The 17,512-nt window shown below is 40.8% G+C and overlaps 2 protein-coding genes across 3 annotated transcripts; both read left to right on the top strand.

The window, feature by feature from the left end:
- Positions 1 to 4,405: 4,405 nt before the first annotated feature.
- LOC114437520 (probable E3 ubiquitin-protein ligase HERC4) lies at positions 4,406 to 10,347 on the top strand. The gene is made up of 23 exons (XM_028408278.1): positions 4,406 to 4,692; positions 4,772 to 4,892; positions 4,979 to 5,055; positions 5,710 to 5,931; positions 6,004 to 6,095; positions 6,292 to 6,422; positions 6,553 to 6,677; positions 6,756 to 6,829; positions 6,906 to 7,009; positions 7,109 to 7,168; positions 7,301 to 7,406; positions 7,520 to 7,715; positions 7,842 to 7,990; positions 8,062 to 8,178; positions 8,279 to 8,377; positions 8,513 to 8,680; positions 8,792 to 8,932; positions 9,018 to 9,190; positions 9,269 to 9,332; positions 9,420 to 9,490; positions 9,566 to 9,749; positions 9,836 to 9,938; positions 10,039 to 10,347. The coding sequence occupies exons 1-23, from the start codon at positions 4,464 to 4,466 to the stop codon at positions 10,254 to 10,256; spliced, it is 3,024 nt and encodes a 1,007-aa protein (XP_028264079.1). The 5' UTR covers positions 4,406 to 4,463; the 3' UTR covers positions 10,257 to 10,347.
- Positions 10,348 to 11,358: 1,011 nt separating this feature from the next.
- LOC114437521 (probable E3 ubiquitin-protein ligase HERC3) lies at positions 11,359 to 17,378 on the top strand. Of its 2 annotated transcripts, XM_028408280.1 has the most exons (24): positions 11,359 to 11,480; positions 11,602 to 11,618; positions 11,702 to 11,822; positions 11,908 to 11,984; positions 12,115 to 12,336; positions 12,586 to 12,677; positions 12,757 to 12,887; positions 13,034 to 13,158; positions 13,528 to 13,607; positions 13,717 to 13,811; positions 13,885 to 13,935; positions 14,073 to 14,178; positions 14,248 to 14,443; positions 14,543 to 14,688; positions 14,760 to 14,864; positions 14,952 to 15,050; positions 15,262 to 15,417; positions 15,494 to 15,634; positions 15,726 to 15,898; positions 15,977 to 16,040; positions 16,129 to 16,199; positions 16,273 to 16,456; positions 16,530 to 16,632; positions 16,889 to 17,378. In XM_028408280.1, exons 3-24 carry the CDS (start codon positions 11,758 to 11,760, stop codon positions 17,122 to 17,124), a joined length of 2,718 nt encoding a protein of 905 aa, XP_028264081.1. In that variant the 5' UTR covers positions 11,359 to 11,480; positions 11,602 to 11,618; positions 11,702 to 11,757; the 3' UTR covers positions 17,125 to 17,378. The 2 variants fall into 2 exon arrangements, with proteins under 2 accessions (XP_028264081.1, XP_028264080.1); XM_028408279.1 differs by having other exon boundaries at positions 11,375 to 11,618.
- Positions 17,379 to 17,512: the final 134 nt, after the last annotated feature.

The following is a 17,512-nucleotide window of genomic DNA, read 5'->3' as shown; positions in this document are numbered from 1 at the left end:
TTATGCAAATTAGTTGTTTGATTATTTCTGTGCTTGACACAGACAAACGTTGCTACAATTTCCATCCAGGAAAATGTTGCTTCTTAATTTCAGACCAGATGCCACATTGATTTGTTCAATTAAAAGACCTTTATTCAAGACCTGAATAAATAAACAAATGACATAAACTGAATGTGAAAAACGAATCTGCTATTTTGCCAAAGACTTGAACGATGAACAACATGGCAGCAACATCTGTAGCTAGCAGCACAGTATAGCTTAATATGATTTTAAAACAACTAGATGGGATTGTGAGCCAATGTAGTCTCCAGTCTGTCCTTAGTCCTACAAGAAGTCCTACAAGAGTGCTAATGATGTCAAGAAATCATCCAACAAGACTCACCCATGATGTCCGATGCTCCATGCCTCATGCCTGACTAACAAGAAACATCACCCCACTGTAATATTTATTTAGAATAAATTAAACATCTGAGGGAGATGATTGGAGATGTATGCATTAAAACTCCCAGTGGTGCCTGCTACTACTTTCTAGTTATTTCTTATCACTAGTGGAGCAGTGGATTGACTCCACAAGTCATTTTGTGTATGTTAAAATCAATAATGTTTTATATATAATTGTACTAAACTCATAAAGTAGTTGTTTTAAATAAAATTTTGATCACAAGATCTATTTTTAATTTTAAGTGAAACCAGCATCATTAGAGTGCAGGATGATCAACTGTCTGCTTTCAGATTTCAGATAGACAACTTTACAATCACACACACACACACACACATAGTACAGTACAGTACCATCCACTTTCCTCTCTTTATCTCTCACCAGATTCCTCATTGCATTCCTTATCTGTCCTCAGAGGGAAAAAAGCAGATAAAAATGAATGTTTTCTTTCTCTTTCTCACTCTGCTTCATTTTTACATCCATTTGCACTCAACAACATTTTAAGGTCAAAAGTGTCATTTTTAAAGAGGAAATCTTTTGACAATCAACAACACTGGTCTACATGAAAACAACTTTTTTAGAAGAGAAAAAGAGAAAGCAGTGCAGCAGAAAACAGAGACAGATGGATAAATACAGATGCAGCTATGTTTCTTTTGTGAACTTTTTATCATAAGTTTAGCCAAAGTGTTAGTGTAAATCAGACAACGTGTCCGATTCCCTCTGTGGAAATCCCCTGAAACTCCCCAGGGCTCTTGTGCTATATCTCAGCTGTCGGACAGGGCCTATATCTCTCATCTGTCTTTCTGCTGCTTGTGTGTGTGTACGCACACGTTTTTGGTGTTTCATCTCTCATGCCGCTGAGGCCCTTTGAAGCGAGATAGCTGGTCAGTGTAACTGCACTTTTGTCCACTTAAAGTAGTCATTTTAGATGCTATATCTAAATGTCCTACTAAAACAGACAGAGAAAACATGGATTAGGGCCCCTTGAAAAGTAGACAAGAAAAAACACACAACACAACACACAACTCACATGTGCAGTCGTTTTACAGCCAATTAATATTTTGGCATTATGTTTGATCTGCTTAATTTCTACAACAATTTATCAACCTATCATGAAAGCTCGAAAACATGGTCCACATTTGCCTATGTTTAAATGCTGTATAATGCAGTGGGTTGTTCAAATGTGAGACTAACTGCAAAATTTAAAAAGCTTTTATCATGAAACAGTAAACATACAAAGGACCCTGGAAAAAGAGAGTAAGCTAATGCTGCTCAGTGTGTAACTTAAAGGAAAGTGAAAGGCCAGAAATGTTTTTCCTAGATTGCCTTCTTGTTGTTGAGATTTGCTGCCCTCTAGTGGTCACAGATTGGCTCAGACAGCTTCAAATCACCTCGTTATTAGCTTCTTACTTTGGTTAAATGAAAACATTTGTTATGTTCATATTCATAACAAAATAAAGGTTTTACTAGATTTTTCAACAGAAACCAACCAGACAAAAAACTAAGGGAAGGCGCAGGGAACACAGGCTGACACACAAGAACAGGCAGGTAGCAAAACAGTATGAATTGACAAAGACAAAGGGAGACCTAAATACATGAGGGATAACAAGACACAGGTGAGAACATTTAAGGTGGGGCAGGTAATCAAATAGGCAGGAAACAAGCACAGATACAGTAGGGAACCGGATTTTCAAAATAAGACAGGATACATCAGGAAAGCAATTCACAAAAGGCAAAAATGACCAAACCAGAAAACCAAAAATCCAACAAAAATAAGACCCTCAACAATGACACACAGTGACAAGGTGTAACCGAAATTCACAGGTGCACATAATAGCATTAATGACGTTTCAGTGACATCAAGTGAGTCAGTGCAGCATGGACAGTAAGATGAGTGGAATGCAGCCAGCATAACAGCCTACCTTCTTCAAATGTCACACTGTAAACAAACAAAAGGACAAAAACAAAAAGTTTTAAGTATGTTTATTATTTAGAAATATCATTTTTTTAATTTTATTTTTATTCTAATGTATACATACAGTGTCAAACAAATAAACATTCAGATGGGAGTCGCTGGCTGGCTGAAAAGGAGAGAGAGAGAGAAAGGAGTGGGAAGAACATTCTTTATATTTTTAATCAATCTGTGTGCAGCTGATCAGGAGGAGGCCTTTGTTGATTGGGTTACCTAAAAACAAAGACATGGATACCACAGTTAATGAAATTACATACATTTGAGTGACAAAAGCATGTGAACCTTTCTCCTTGTGCATAAGAACAACTATAAGTTTCCATTAACTGGTGATAATTACATATTATTGCCTTTTATGTAAATACATAAAACAAGTTGATGAAAACTATTGGATAGAAAAACAGTAGGAGAGAAAAGGAAACTGGAGGAAAGAGTCAAAGAAACAATTTCTTCTGGGCTCACTGTGATATGTGGATGTTTTGGTCCTGGTACAGCTCAGCACAGCTCATTCCCCCTACACACACACAAACACAGTGCTGCACACACACCTTCGCTTTCTGACATGAGTAGCAGAAACACAGCAAAGATTAATATCAGAAAGTGGTGAATAAGTGTTGAATAAACAATCACTCATCATTCTGTTGGTTTCTCTTCTTATGAGGTCATACTGACATCAATATATTACAGAACGATTGGCAGCTCTTGTGCCTGTGGGCAGGATTTTTGAGGGGAATGTGTTTTACTGCATAGAACAGGACAGTTCATGGCAGCAGGAGGTTAAAGACAGATGGAAGAATTCCTTCCAACATGCTCTTCAATGAAGACAAGGAAACGAGAAACAACTTCAAGAAATGCTGTGTTTCTAAATAACCTAAACCTTAGACATTAAATCCATTTGTTCTGTTGGAGTGATGTGATTTGACAGGTTTTTAAAACTTTTTTAAACATGCTGCAAAGATAAACTTTTTTGTAGCTGCATTATCTTTTTTTTTTTTTTTTACAGCAGAGGTTTAGTAGATTTAAAACTCCAGTCAGACTAAAAAGTGGCCTTAAAGAAGTGGGTAAGTTTGTTCCACAAAACACAACAGAGTGACTCCAGCTCCACCCTGTGGTCTATCTGTGCCATTGTTGTCTGGATCATTAATGATTCAGTTTTCCTGGTGTGCTCCCACTTAAATGACTCAAAGTTTGTCATATGATGACATGTCATATGATGAGTAACTATTAATTACTATTAATTACACAGCACAGCCTCTACTACTGAACTGTTGCTGCCCCTGTTTGTTGGATTACATTCAATGAAGTTTCACAACAAGTAAACAGATACCTGACTGTGACTTTTCTTAGCTGTCATAACAACACATTAGCTAAAATAATAATCATCATATTGTTTAAGTGTGAAATCGTGAAGACAGAATGGATGTTTCTGATTGTTGTTTAGGTCGAGGGCCATGAAACACTTTCAGTCACTCAATATTTTAACCAACTTGTCTCAGAGTGTTTGTTTCTAATTTGTCTGTGACTCAGTCCTCTTTCTGACTGATCATGTTTGTGACTCAGCACTTCACATCAGACTGCTGCTTCACTACTCCTGAGTCACTTCGACACTGACACTCCGTCAGACTTTACCTGAAGGTGTTCATAGTCTTCACATGCACAGTCCTAAAGGTGCCAGATCATATTCTCAACCTGCATGGGGTCTGAGATATATTTAATGCGTCACCAGAAATCATATGAGGGGCTAATGGGCAAATGTTTTTCTTTCTTACATTTTTTACTAGAAACGAAACTAATCAATTCCTTAATCCGTTAATTATAATTACACTTAATTCTATAATTAATTGTAATAACTCTAAGTACCCTGGGCAACATAATCTGTGTTCAAGTAAATATAAGTAATAGAAATTAATAAAATGTTATTGTTAGTCTATATGTGATCAGTTTTGCTTTCATTTTCTCCGTCAGTCAGATGTTGACTTTAAGTTTCGTTTCTGCAGAGTGGCGCAGAGCTGCGTAAAGACCAGCTGTCGGCGCGGAGGAGGCTCTGTGCGCAACATGTTTTCGTGGGGAGAAGACTGTCAACGGGGCTTTTGGCTTAAAGACGGCTCCGGTCAAGAGAGCAGGGCCGCATCTGAAGATGGAGTCTGTCATTTAAACATCAGTTACCACATCGCGGGGCTGTCGGCCGGGCACAGCGTGCTGGCTTTTGTTAAAAATAATGGAAACGCGTTCATCATCCGCACGCATGAGAACAGAGATGGGAGAAGACAGAGAGGAAAGCAGAGTAAGCATGCGCAGCACTGTTTGTTTTTACTGCTGCTGTCACTTGTATCTCGTGTGCGTAACCTGCTGACTGTGTGCAGAGTTTGTGAAGTGCAAAGAGAGGGTTGAGACTGTGAGCTGTGGGGATGATGTGGTCACGCTGCTGTCTGAGAGAGGAACAGTTCTCTGTGTGGACACTACCTGTTCTCCCTTCACACCAAGGTGAGGAGAACACACAAATTCCCATGCTGTTTGTGTAAAAAAAAGTGCAAAGTCTAATGAAGTGTTTGTGCCCTGATCTCTTTCAGGGCACTGGGAGCTTTTTCTAACATACAGGTGTGTCAGGTTGCTTGTGGAAGTCAGCACTCAGTTGCCCTGACAAAAGGTAAAGAGCTACAGATGAGGAGAAATTATGTCTATCAGTAAAGACCTGCAGAGTCAGGTTTAGGTTAGGTTTATGTAGGCTACTGATCTGGTATTAATATTACATTTATTCCCTTCACTTGGTAGACTTCAGTCACATTAAACACATACAGCAACAGGTCAAGTCAGGACTGAAGAAGTCAGATCAACACATACTCAGCCAGGTGTTTGTTTTGGCCCAGTTGCTGTGATTTGCCAATGAGTTGACACCCTGAGTTGGACCAGTCCTAGCTATAGATCTACAGTTTGGGCCATTGTAGCTATGATCAGGTGTTAACTCAGGCCAACATTTAAATTGGATTAGGCTTGATTCTGCCAGCAGCATGTTAATTCCATGTTAATTCTCCTGGTCTTCCCCATTCTGGCTGTTACCTTTCCACTGAGACCTGTTACATTTGATATTTTTTAGTTGAGATAAATGTTTAGATATAAATCATTCTTTCAAATTTCAGCCACATTTAGTGTATAAATGTATAGTGTATAGTCGGTGCCATTTTAAACCTTATTTTTGATTTGACTTAGGCTTTGAATAGTTAGATGCACATAGCATTACATAACATGAATTGGGTCAGCAGGTGAAGAAATAGAACAACAGAGTTGTGATGTCCCTTCACAGGTGGACAGGTGTACACATGGGGCAAGGACTCCAGGGGCCAGCTGGGTTTAGGGAAGAGGAAGTCTGGCCCCAGTTCACCCCAACACCTGCAATCTCTGTCGGCTATCCCAGTGGTGCGGGTTGCTGCAGGAGGAGAGCAGAGCTTCATCCTGTCTGTCTCTGGAGGCGTGTTTGGCTGGGGGAGGAATGACCATGGACAGCTCGGATTGGGACACACAGAAGGTACTTGAATTGAATGAATTTGAACATTGTGTAAAACTTGTGGAGTGAAGTGTTCACAAATCTTTTCTGCAGATAAACTCATACCAACTTGTGTTCATTCTTTGAACATGAAGCAAACTATTGCTGTTTCCTGTGGAAAGGACCACGGTGCTATTCTGACAAAGGTCAGTCTGCTTCTTTTTATAACAGTTTTTTTTGTTGTCATCTTTAATATCCTTGACAAGATCACAGTCAGCTGTTTCTTTATTATTTTGGCCAGCTATAGTGTTTCCTTTCACCTTGCTTTGTTCCAGCATCCATGGTCTTTAAGTTATTTAATCCTTAATAGATTTGTGATTTATTGTGTGGTTGGATCCTCAGCATGGTGCAGTGTTCACGTTTGGCTCTGGTCAGTATGGGCAGCTTGGACACAACTCATTCAGACATGAACTGCGTCCTCGGCTTGTTGCAGAGCTCTGGGGGTCAAAGGTCACCAAGATTGCGTGTGGGAGGTAATTTTGAGCTGTTTTACTTTAAGTGCTAAATGCTGCATCACAAGTGTCTCATTGTGGCATCTAAAAACTTTAAATCTAAATAAATACGCTTCAGTAAAATTGTCTTTTTAATCCTATATCTACTCAGACATCACACGTTAGTGCTGACAGACACAAACAAGGTCTACTCCTTTGGTTGTGGAGAGCAAGGCCAGCTGGGACGCAAGGAAGACGGTCCTCCCTCTGTGCCGCTGCCGGTTCAGCTGCCACAGGGTAACTTACACCTCTGATGTCAATGACAATGAGGATACAGTCAGTGAAAGAGATGACCATCTTTATTTCTATTTTCAGACTCCAGTGATCCCAAAATTAAAAACATCTTTGCAGGAGAAAACTGTTCATTTGTGACATGTTCTCCTGATGAGGTACCAACACTAACACAGGTACACACCATGGTGGAAGCAGCTTTACAGAAGTGAACTTAGCTGGTTTTCTTCATAGGACAATTCAACTATGGACAGGAGTGTTACACAGCACGGTGTGGATGATATGGTCGACAAATGGACATCAGACTGTGATTTGAAGTCCTGGAAAAAGATCAAACAGTAAGTACCAATATTGCAGCTGCAGTTTGTGTTTGGTTCGATAGTGTCATGTTTATGATGTTCTTATTGTGCTGGACTGAAAAGGATAAATCTTTGCAGGGAAATCTACAACAGATTCTCCTCTGCATCCTGTCTCAATAAAAGCTTCCTTGATCACAGGTAAACAGCATCATCACCATCACTTCTTCGTCATTTTCATTTTAGTCTTCTTAACCCACTGCTGTCCGAGCGTGTTGTATGAATAGGAAGCGTTGTGCTATGCCTTCACCTGGACACCATTTGTCTGTTTAGGAGAGATAAGCATTTTCAAACTTCACCAAAGTACTCGGGCTTGAATCTGTCGTGTGCAAGACAAGCTTTCAAGAAACTGGTAAATAAGGACAACGTTCGAGCAGAGGTGTGTAACAAAAACTTCTTCAAAAGACTGTGTTATTGTATAAATGGCATGGTCTGGTTAATCCACCAAACCTCAGCCTGAACATCAGTGACCCTTATTCTTTAAACTCCAAGGTGGAGGAGGCTGTTCTGCACTTTCTTCTTTTCCTTGAGAAGAAGCCGGTGGGAGTGGAGGGACTGAGAATCTACCTGCTTCTCAATGAGCTTCTGTACGCAATCCAGAAACGCACACGACAACAGAACACAAAGCTCGCCGAGGCGGTCGCTGCTGCTGTGACAGGCTTGTCAGGGGAAAGCCTGCAAGTTATAGGTACTGTCACCACTACCCAATAATATCAGCTGTCATCAAGATTCTGATGATACACCTGCTCTGACACCTTTTACCATTAAATCCTACCTGCTCTATGTTGATTTGGTCCATGTGATTCTTCTTCAGGGGACTGGTGGTCCTCACAGTCGCGCTCCACCATGTTCCGACATGTGAAGGCGTGGAAGCAGGCCCTCTTAGTGATCCTGTCCTTTGATCCTGTTCCACGCACCGCCGGAGTCAGAAACCTGCTACGAGTCCTCCAGTATCTTTACAATGTTAGTATGTTAGTTAATTTTAATATTTTTTTCATCATTTTAAAAGTGATAATAATACACTGTTCTCCCAGGCCAACAGCAGGGTTGCTGAACCTCAAAGGATTCCAGAGAGTGAGTTTTGCTTACTGATGGATGCAGGCTTTCTCCTGGATGATCTGAAACTTTGGCATGCACGGAAGATGTGCATGGTAAAAACACACGCGTGTAATTGTTGTTGTGCAGTCCAAACAACACAGTCATACTTCAGTGATTGTCACTAAAGTATCTGCATCTGTGTCTCCCTTTTAGTTTTTGAATGCAGAGCCACTGATCCTTTGCAACTTCCCAATCGTGTTGGATCTGCAGACAAAGAAAAACGTTTTCGACATGTATGCAGACTATAACAAGGTGATCCTCACCAGGAAAATGACTACTGCTGTCATTTTAGCCAGGCAAAATTCTTGTCTTAGTCAGTGTGTTACTGTTGTATGACATAACACTATATGTTTTCAACACATAAATGAATCTTTCCCATTATGCCAGTGTAAGGAAACACAGCATGCCCTCCTGAATACACTGTGGGAGTGGATGTGTTTTCCACATCCCGAGGATGCTTACTTTTTACTGGACGTGCGGCGATCAACGTTTTTGGAGGATACCTTTGAACAACTGGCGGCTGCTAATCACAGAGACTACAAGAGGCCACTTACGGTAAACACAACAATGTCGGATGAAAAATGATTGCATTATCATTTACTTTTTTATAAGCTGCAGTTTTTGCCTGGAAAAAAGGGAATGTGTTTTTTTTGTTTTGGTTTGTAGGTCTACTTGGATGAAAACTTTACAATTGATAATGTCTATGTGAAAGACTTTTTCTATGAAGTCTTCCATAAGATGGTGTCAGTAGAATCTGGGATGTTCATGTTCAACGACTGCCAAACACTGGCATGGTTCCCCTCTAAAGTAAGACTTTATTATCATTATTTCTATATCTCAGACTCAGGATGGACGTCCTGCCAAAGAACATTTTCTGTTTTTGTCTCTGCAGGAGACAACAGAGGAGGACAGGCTGAAATATCGCCTGTTTGGCGTCTTGTGTGGATTGGCCTTATACAACATGAGTATCATACACCTGCCATTCCCTCTGGTTCTGTTCAAGAAGCTGCTCAATGTGGAGCCGACACTGGAGGACATGATGGAGTTCAGCCCGAGTGATGGACAGTAAGTATTTCAGTTTACAGGGGTCACAAAACATGAAGGCTATGCTGACACTTTGGTCTTGTTTTACTCTGTTTGAAGGAGTCTGCAGTGCATCCTGGACTATGAAGATGATGTCATAGACAACCTGTACATAGACTTCCTGGTTAGTCTTTCATTCCGTTTTCTCTTTCAGTTTTCTTACAGTCATCAGAAAAATCACTGACCTCATCTGTTTTATAACCCCTAACAGGTGGTCTGGGACGGGAAGGAGGTCGACCTGGATCCTGAAAATCCTGGAAAGCCACTGACGAGTCAAAATAAGTAGGACTCTTTAAATGTGTGTGACCTACATCCACAGTGAAATGTGTGCTAATGTAAACTGTTATCTCCCTGCAGAAAGGAGTTTGTGGATGCCTTTATAAATCATGCCTTCAACACATCAGTGCAGAGGGTGTTCCAGGAGTTCCAGCGAGGCTTCTTCCAGGTGTGTGAACGAGATCTGGTACTGCTGTTCAGGCCAAAGGAGCTGCAGGGACTGCTGGTGGGCCAAGACTTCCATGACTGGGAAAGGTTCAAACAGGTGAGACAGCTTCCATTTTCACATCTTTGTGAATGACATATTAAACAGAGCATAAACAGCAGTAATCATATACATCTCTTGATTAGAACACAACCTATGAGGGGGAGTACCATGCTGATCACCCCACCATCCAGACATTTTGGGAGGTTTTTGATGAGCTAACTGAGAATCGGAAGAAAGCTCTCCTTTGTAAGTATTATACTGTATTTTACTTACAGTTATACTTACTTACTTATACATATTTATTCAGTTTAGTTTTGCAGATAACCTATTACCACTTTGTTTGCAGGGTTTGTGACAGGATTTGACCGGGTGCCTATTCTAGGCATGGACAAAATCAAGATGGCAGTCCAACTTAAAGACATCAGGGATGTGTCCCCTGACAAGTACTACCCTGAGACACAGACATGTTTCTCAATGTTGATGCTGCCCTTATACTCAACCAAGGAGATTATGCGAGCCAAACTGACAGAGGCCCTGAGCAACAATAAAATCATCTTTCAGTGACCAGCACTGTAGCCCGAATGCTGACAATTCTCCTGTGTATAAAAAATTGTGCCTCACACCAAAAATGCTAATAAAGACTAAATAGCCTATATTTCTGTTTGTAAAGATTAGCTATTTAGCAAGTGTGACATCTAAGGGAAATTGATGTACACTGATTTGTAAAATATGTATTTTTATTGTAATGTCAGTGTTTACATTGTGGCATTTATCAAGATATTTTAATGCAAGAAAAAACTTGAAGTTGCCACCCAATGTTGTTAAAAATGAAAAATAAGAACACGTATTTAAAAACATTGTGTATAGTACATAAGGCTGTAGATGCATACATAGGATTGCTCTCTCTTTAAATAAAAAATCAGTTTAAAATCAGAATTGTCTCAAAGCACTTCACACCCAGAGACCCAGAGCCTGAACCCCCTTAAGAGCAACAGTAGCAAGGAAACTCCCTCTTAACAGGAAGAAACCTTGAACAGGACCCGGCTCATAAGGGAGAACCTTCCTGCTGACAGCTGGCCGGGTGAAAGAGGAGAAGAAGAGAGAGAGAGAGGAACAAACATGCACAAACATCATACATTACAGAGTAAGTATGACAGGTTGTTGATGGTGACAAGCAATTTACTATTTACTACTAGTGTGTAAACTACCACCCACATACTGCTGAGCTGATTACTCATGTTGACTTTATTGGTTATTAGGCCTATAGCAGAAAAGATTAATGGAGCATTAAGGCTGCTTTAAATCACTCGTCATTTATGATAACACAAATAACCAAATAAATCCATTAATGTTATTGGTAGAGCTGTTCCATCATTGAACTAAACACTGGATCTGGCATTTTGTGCCTGAGTGGTTATTTCCACCTCAAAATGTAGTTCAGCTAGTTTTGAACAATGTGGGCATCGATGTAAATGGAAAAAATATAACAGACCTATAGGAGCTTATAAAAAGAACAAACAGCAGTGATCGCTCTTGTGTCACTTTCACTTTCCTTTTTCACTTGAATCTCCTGCCTCTCCCTCACTGGCTGCATCACTTTCATTTCATCTTAAAGTTTTGTTTTCCATTCATCACATTATTAACCAATCAGGTTTCATTTCTCACTGTCAGCTGAGTCCTAAAAGCTGCTGCTGTTGGTGATGCGGAGCCACATTACCAACATGTTTGCATGGGGAGAGGACTGGCAGTCGGGCTTTCGCTTGAAACACGCTCCAAACAACCCAAATGGTGACAGAGTTAACTTCTTAACTTTCACTTTTCAGATCACAGATCTGTCAGCAAGTAACAGAGTGCTTGCCTTCATAAAATCTAATGGAAACTCGTATATCATTCTCTCAAATGGGAGCAGACAGAGAGGAAAACAGAGTGAGTCTCAATTTTTTGTGTCTTTATAGTAATGCAAGTGTAGTTTTTGTTCCTTTACTGATCACATTACACCTGCTGTGCAGAGTTTGTGAAATGCAAGGAGAAGGTTGAGGCTGTGAGTTGTAGGGATGATGTGGTCATGCTGCTGTCTGAAGGAGGAAAAGTTTTCTGTGTGGACACAACAAACACTCCCTTCAAACCCATGTGAGCTGAAATGATCTTAGTGTTCATTGTTTAATTTGAAAATCACCATTCAGTGTTGAATCTCTGTTGCTGTGTGTGTTCTCAGATGTCCAGATGCTTTGTGTAGCATACATGTATGTCAGGTTGCTTGTGGGAGCCAGCATACAGTCATCCTAACAAAAGGTGGGTACAGTACAATAATATAAAATACTTGTGTCATAGTCGTAGAATTTGTAGTCAAAAAATGGTTATCAGGAAAAAGATGACGCGATATCAGAAACCTGTTGGTCAGAGTGGTGATGTCCCCTTATAGATGGACAGGTGTACACATGGGGCCAGGACTCCAGGGGCCAGCTGGGTTTGGGGAAGAAAGAGTCTGGCCCCAGTTCGCCCCAACACCTTCGATCTCTGTCGGCTATCCCGGTGGTGCGGGTTGCTGCAGGAGGAGAGCAGAGCTTCGCCCTGTCTGTCTCTGGAGGCGTGTTCGGCTGGGGGAGGAACGACCGTGGACAGCTCGGACTGGGACACACAAAAGGTACCAGGAAGACAATTTGCAGAATACAGTTTGAAATAATATGAAACATTTAAACGAAACATTCCGTCTTCTTTTATTGTGTTCTCAATAAAATACATTGTATGTATTTCTGTGCTTTGGCAGCCATGTTGTTACATTACACACACACCAAATAACTTGTCTACAAAAGTATAAGAGGTCTAATCTTTCTGCTTCCTGTGTGTATTACTTCATATGCATACAAATCATACCTTCTTATTTGACTTATAGACAGGCACACACCAGCTCCTGTTCATGCTTTAAACATGAAGAAAACCACTGACATATCTTGTGGAACGGACCACACTGCCATTCTAACAAAGGTCAGTCCACAACCATAACCATGGTTCAGAACATTTGTGTTTTGAATACCCTAAACACATGTAGCTGTCTGATCCTCAGCATGGTGCAGTGTTTACATTCGGCTCTGGTCAGTATGGGCAGCTCGGGCACAACTCATTCAGAAATGAACTGCGTCCTCGGCTTGTTGCAGAGCTCTGGGGGTCAAAGGTCACCAAGATTGCGTGTGGGAGGTACAGTACAATTATAAACCTATTATAAACACACAGACTTCCAGCACTTGTTATTTCTTTAGCATCATCCAACAAGTTTCTATACTTTAAACAATTTATATATATTTTTAGGAGTCCTTCAAATACTGATTGTGTTCTGTTCACAGGTATCACACTTTAGTGCTGACAGACGCTAACAGAGTGTACTCATTTGGGTGTGATGAGCAAGGGCAGCTGGGACACGGAGAGGACAGTCATCCAGCTGTGCCACTAGCTGTTCAACTGCCACAAGGTAAACACAATCAGGAAATATTGTAATATCATAATAAAGCAGCAAATACTTGGGGTGAATCTCTTCCTCGTGTTGGACCAATCAGACAAGACACTAAACTGATCACTAATATTAACGTGATTCTCACAACTAACTTTGACAGAGCTTATACAGTACAATACATTTAAGTCTTAAACATAATTTCATATCACTTCAGGTTGTGTTGATTATTCAAGATTTAAATTTTTGGGATTTTTAAAAATTAACTCAATTATTACATATTGTACATTATGGTGAAGTGGTGAATAAAGCCAAACACAGTGCCATGCCAATACTGTACATTCACACATCAAGCCACCATGACTCATTTTCTCTCTGTTTTCCTTTTAGACACCACTGATGGTCAGATAATACAAAACATCTACGCAGGAGGAGATTCTTCATTTGCTAATTGCACTGCTGGGCAGCAGGTACCAGTACACAGTACGAACAGCAGGGAGCATAGCCATGAGACAGGTGTAATAATAATAAAACCACTTTCTTCTGTAATTTCTCTAACACAAACTCTGTTCCTGATAGGACATGATAAAAAGTGTGACAGCGCACTCTGTTGATGCCATGATGGACAGATGGCCCTCTGAACCTGATTCAAAGTCAATCAAAACCATTAAACAGTAAGTAATGCTTATTATCTTATTCTCCATCAGTGTGTGATATTAATAAGACATGAAACTTTCACATTCACAGGATGTGTTTTTCCTCTGCGTCCTGTCTGAATCAGAGCTTCCTTGATCAAAGGTAAACAGTCATTTTTACTCAAGAGTTTGAAGCACGGCACCTCTGCAAGTCCAGTTGTCTCACTGCAAGCTCTTGAAAGAGCTTTGGTGGATGATCATGACTTCCTTCTCACATTCTTACGCATGTTGTCTTCTCAGCAAAGACAAACATTACCAGACTTCTCCAAAGTTCTCTGGTTTGGACTTATCATTAGCACAACAGGGATTTCAGAAGCTGGTGCGGACAGATGCTGCATTAGCAGAGGTATGAACCTGAAATGTGACTGTGTTAACTTTCATGGTAGTAGGACTTAGTGCTTCATTGTCTCAACAGGTCGAGGCCAGTGTTCTGCAGCTGCTTCCGTCTCTTGATGTTGCTCCAGTGGGAGTGGAGGGATTGAGGATCTTCCTGCTTCTCACTGAGCTTCTGCATGTGATCAAGAGTCGCAAAGGGCCAAATAACACAAAGCTTGCTGAGGCAGTCGCTGCTGCCATGCAAAGACTTTATGCTGTGAGCCTCCAGATTATAGGTACTCTAAATGTTTAAGAGGAACATGTGATGGCACGCCAGCTGGGTGGAGGTCCTAACTCATTGTTATTAGCTCACTACTATATTCTCTTATCTTCAGGGAACTGGTGGTCCTCACTGTACCCCTCCGCCATGGTCAGACACGTTAAGGTGTGGACAGAGGCCCTCTCAGTGATCCTGTCCTTCAACCCAGTACCTCGCAACTCTGCCAAGAACATGCTGCTAATCCTCCAGACTATGTACAATGTTGGTATCACATCATATTATCATTTTCTGTCCATCTTTCATTTAATCAACACCATTTTCCCACTTTAAAGGCCAACAGGAGCAAAAAAATTCCTGAATCAACTTTCTACACAAAGACCCAGCAAACATTCCTTCAAGAGGACCTTTGGCGTTGGCGTTTAATGTTAAAAAACAAGGTAGTTTAATGCTAGGCTTTCTCCTGCTATTCTGCTGTTCACAAAGTGTTTATTGGTAAAACAACCGACATGGTTCTTTTTTTGCAGTGTGAGAATGACCTGCCACTCATCATCGGCAGTTTCACATTTGTGATGGATTTGAATTCAAAGAAGTGGGTTTTTGACACCCTCACTGCATGGACTCAGGTAACTACAATGTGCCAACAGAGCTGCCAGGGTCAGAATGGCTTTACTTGTTATTGTAGAATCAATGTGTGATGTAGAATCAATCTATTACTGTGCTGCATTCAAGCAGTCAGAATAAAAAGGCACGGTGACAAACTGTTTATGATGTATCACATAAAATAGAAATAGTAAAGGAAAAATATTATAATAAAATGTTTGAAACTAATTCCAGGATGAACACCAGGAGTCAAAGATGGTCTACATGTGGCCTAATTGGTGTCCTCAGCCAGATTACTTCAAACTAAGTCTGAGGCGAGCCTCACTTTTGGAAGACACCTTCAGCCAACTGGCAGCTGCTCCACAGAGCACCCTCAAGAAGCCACTTGTGGTAAATATGCGATGAGGTTATAGCACATCAGACTGTGTTGTGCAGCAGGTCCTGATGACTGCAATTGTTCTTACAGGTCTATTTTGATGAGGATCCAAAAATCACAAATGTTTACATGAAAGACTTTTTCCATCACTTGTTTCATGAGCTGGTGTCTGCTGAATCTGAGCTGTTCATGCTGAATGATTCCCAAACACTGGCATGGTTCCCCTCCAGAGTAAGACTGTATTCTCATGTACTGGAAGTCATCATTGTCATAAATTTCCCACTAAAACTTTATGGAACATATTCTGCTTTTGTCTCTGCAGGAGACAACAGAGGAAGACAGGCTGAAATATCGCCTGTTTGGCGTCTTGTGTGGATTGGCCTTATACAACATGAGTATCATACACCTGCCATTCCCTCTGGTTCTGTTCAAGAAGCTGCTCAATGAGGAGCCGACACTGGAGGACATGATGGAGTTCAGCCCGAGGGATGGACAGTAAGTATTTCAGTTTACAGGGGTCACAAAACATGAAGGCTGTGCAGACACTCTGGTCTTGTTTTTCTCTGTTTGAAGGAGTCTGCAGTGCATCCTGGACTATGAAGATGATGTCATAGACAACCTGTACATAGACTTCTTGGTTGGTGTTTCATTCCGTTTTCTCATTAAGTTTTCTTACAGTCATCAGAAAAATCACTGTCCTCGTCCGATTTATAACCCCTAAACAGATGGACTGGAATGGGAAGAAGGTCGACCTGGATCCTGAAAATCCTGGAAAGCCACTGACGAGTCAGAATAAGTAGGACTCTTCAAATGTGTGTGACCTACATCCACAGTGAAATGTGTGCTAATGTAAACTTATCTCCCTGCAGAAAGGAGTTTGTGGATGCCTTTATAAATCATGCCTTCAACACATCAGTGCAGAGGGTGTTCCAGGAGTTCCAGCGAGGCTTCTTCCAGGTGTGTGAACGAGATCTGGTACTGCTGTTCAGGCCAAAGGAGCTGCAGGGACTGCTGGTGGGCCAGAATGTCTACGACTGGGCAAAGCTAAAACAGGTACAAATTTAAAAAGCTGCAGCAAAAATAATCTCATTTCAGTCATTGTAATGCTCTTTTTCACTGCAACTAGAACACCCTTTATGACGGATACTACCATCCTGGCCACCCTACCATACGAATGTTTTGGGAGGTTTTCGATGAACTAACCGAAGACCAGAGGAAAGACTTTCTTTGTAAGTCCTGCACCAAACAGTTCCTCTGACAAATGCAAGCGATAAACATGCTCATCTATCAACCCAGCATATAGCTGGATTTATCTGAAAGGACACCTCAGAGCAAACTGAGCTGCTAAATGCCACCATTATAGTGACACAATGTGATGAAGCTAAGCCAAAAAAGTGCTACAGTATTTAATGTTTTCATAACCTATCATTTATTTAACAAGCACAACATACAATAACAACTTCTCCATTAACTGGTGTGATTTAGGGTTCCTGACTGGTTTCCGGATGGTACCGATTTTCGGCATGGGTCAGATCCAGATGAAGGTTCGAGTTAAACAAATTCACACCGGCTCCTATGATCAGCACTTCCCTGAGTCACTGACATGCCACTTTATTCTGGACCTACCTCAATACTCCAACAAGGAGATCATGCGAGACAGACTGACAGAGGCCTTGATACCAGAGAGAGGGTTTCTGAATGCACATGACTTACCACTGTAAAAGCACACTTTAAAAAACTGCATAACAGCTCAGCTCAGGGCACAGAAGGTTTTTGTTGGTATTTAAAATATCATATGTTGTCAGTTTTCTAAATATTTATCTGTATAATTACTGTCAGGTATAATGCTAATGATGAAAAGCTCTCATTTTTTTGTGATAAATGCTGGGATTAGGGTGTGACACTATTCAAACCCAAAAGATAACTCCTGAACTGGGTTAAATAATCATTGTTATATTAAAGCATTATTGTTTCATTGCTGGTTATTACTTGAAACCTGTCCAGCATTCCAGCTGGATTTTATGATCTTTTTCCAATAACTAAACATTAGCTTTACGCGTTACAGATGCTGCATTTGTCATTATTTAATTTAAGGCTAAAATTACTGCA

The sequence above is a fragment of the Parambassis ranga genome, chromosome 6, assembly GCF_900634625.1.
Source record: "Parambassis ranga chromosome 6, fParRan2.1, whole genome shotgun sequence".
Taxonomy (NCBI): domain Eukaryota; kingdom Metazoa; phylum Chordata; class Actinopteri; family Ambassidae; genus Parambassis; species Parambassis ranga.
Note: the sequence above shows the minus strand (reverse complement) of the source record. Positions and strands in the feature narration are given on the sequence as shown.

Coding starts and splice junctions, on each gene's coding strand:
- LOC114437520 (XM_028408278.1), top strand. CDS start 4,464: ATGTTTTCGTGGGGAGAAGACTGTCAACGGGGCTTTTGGCTTAAAGAC. Junction 7,169..7,300: donor AAAAGCTTCCTTGATCACAG/GTAAACAGCATC, acceptor TTGTCTGTTTAG/GAGAGATAAGCATTTTCAAA. Junction 8,681..8,791: donor ACTACAAGAGGCCACTTACG/GTAAACACAACA, acceptor TTTGGTTTGTAG/GTCTACTTGGATGAAAACTT.
- LOC114437521 (XM_028408279.1), top strand. CDS start 11,393: ATGCGGAGCCACATTACCAACATGTTTGCATGGGGAGAGGACTGGCAG. Junction 11,619..11,701: donor CAGACAGAGAGGAAAACAGA/GTGAGTCTCAAT, acceptor CCTGCTGTGCAG/AGTTTGTGAAATGCAAGGAG. Junction 15,418..15,493: donor CCCTCAAGAAGCCACTTGTG/GTAAATATGCGA, acceptor TTGTTCTTACAG/GTCTATTTTGATGAGGATCC.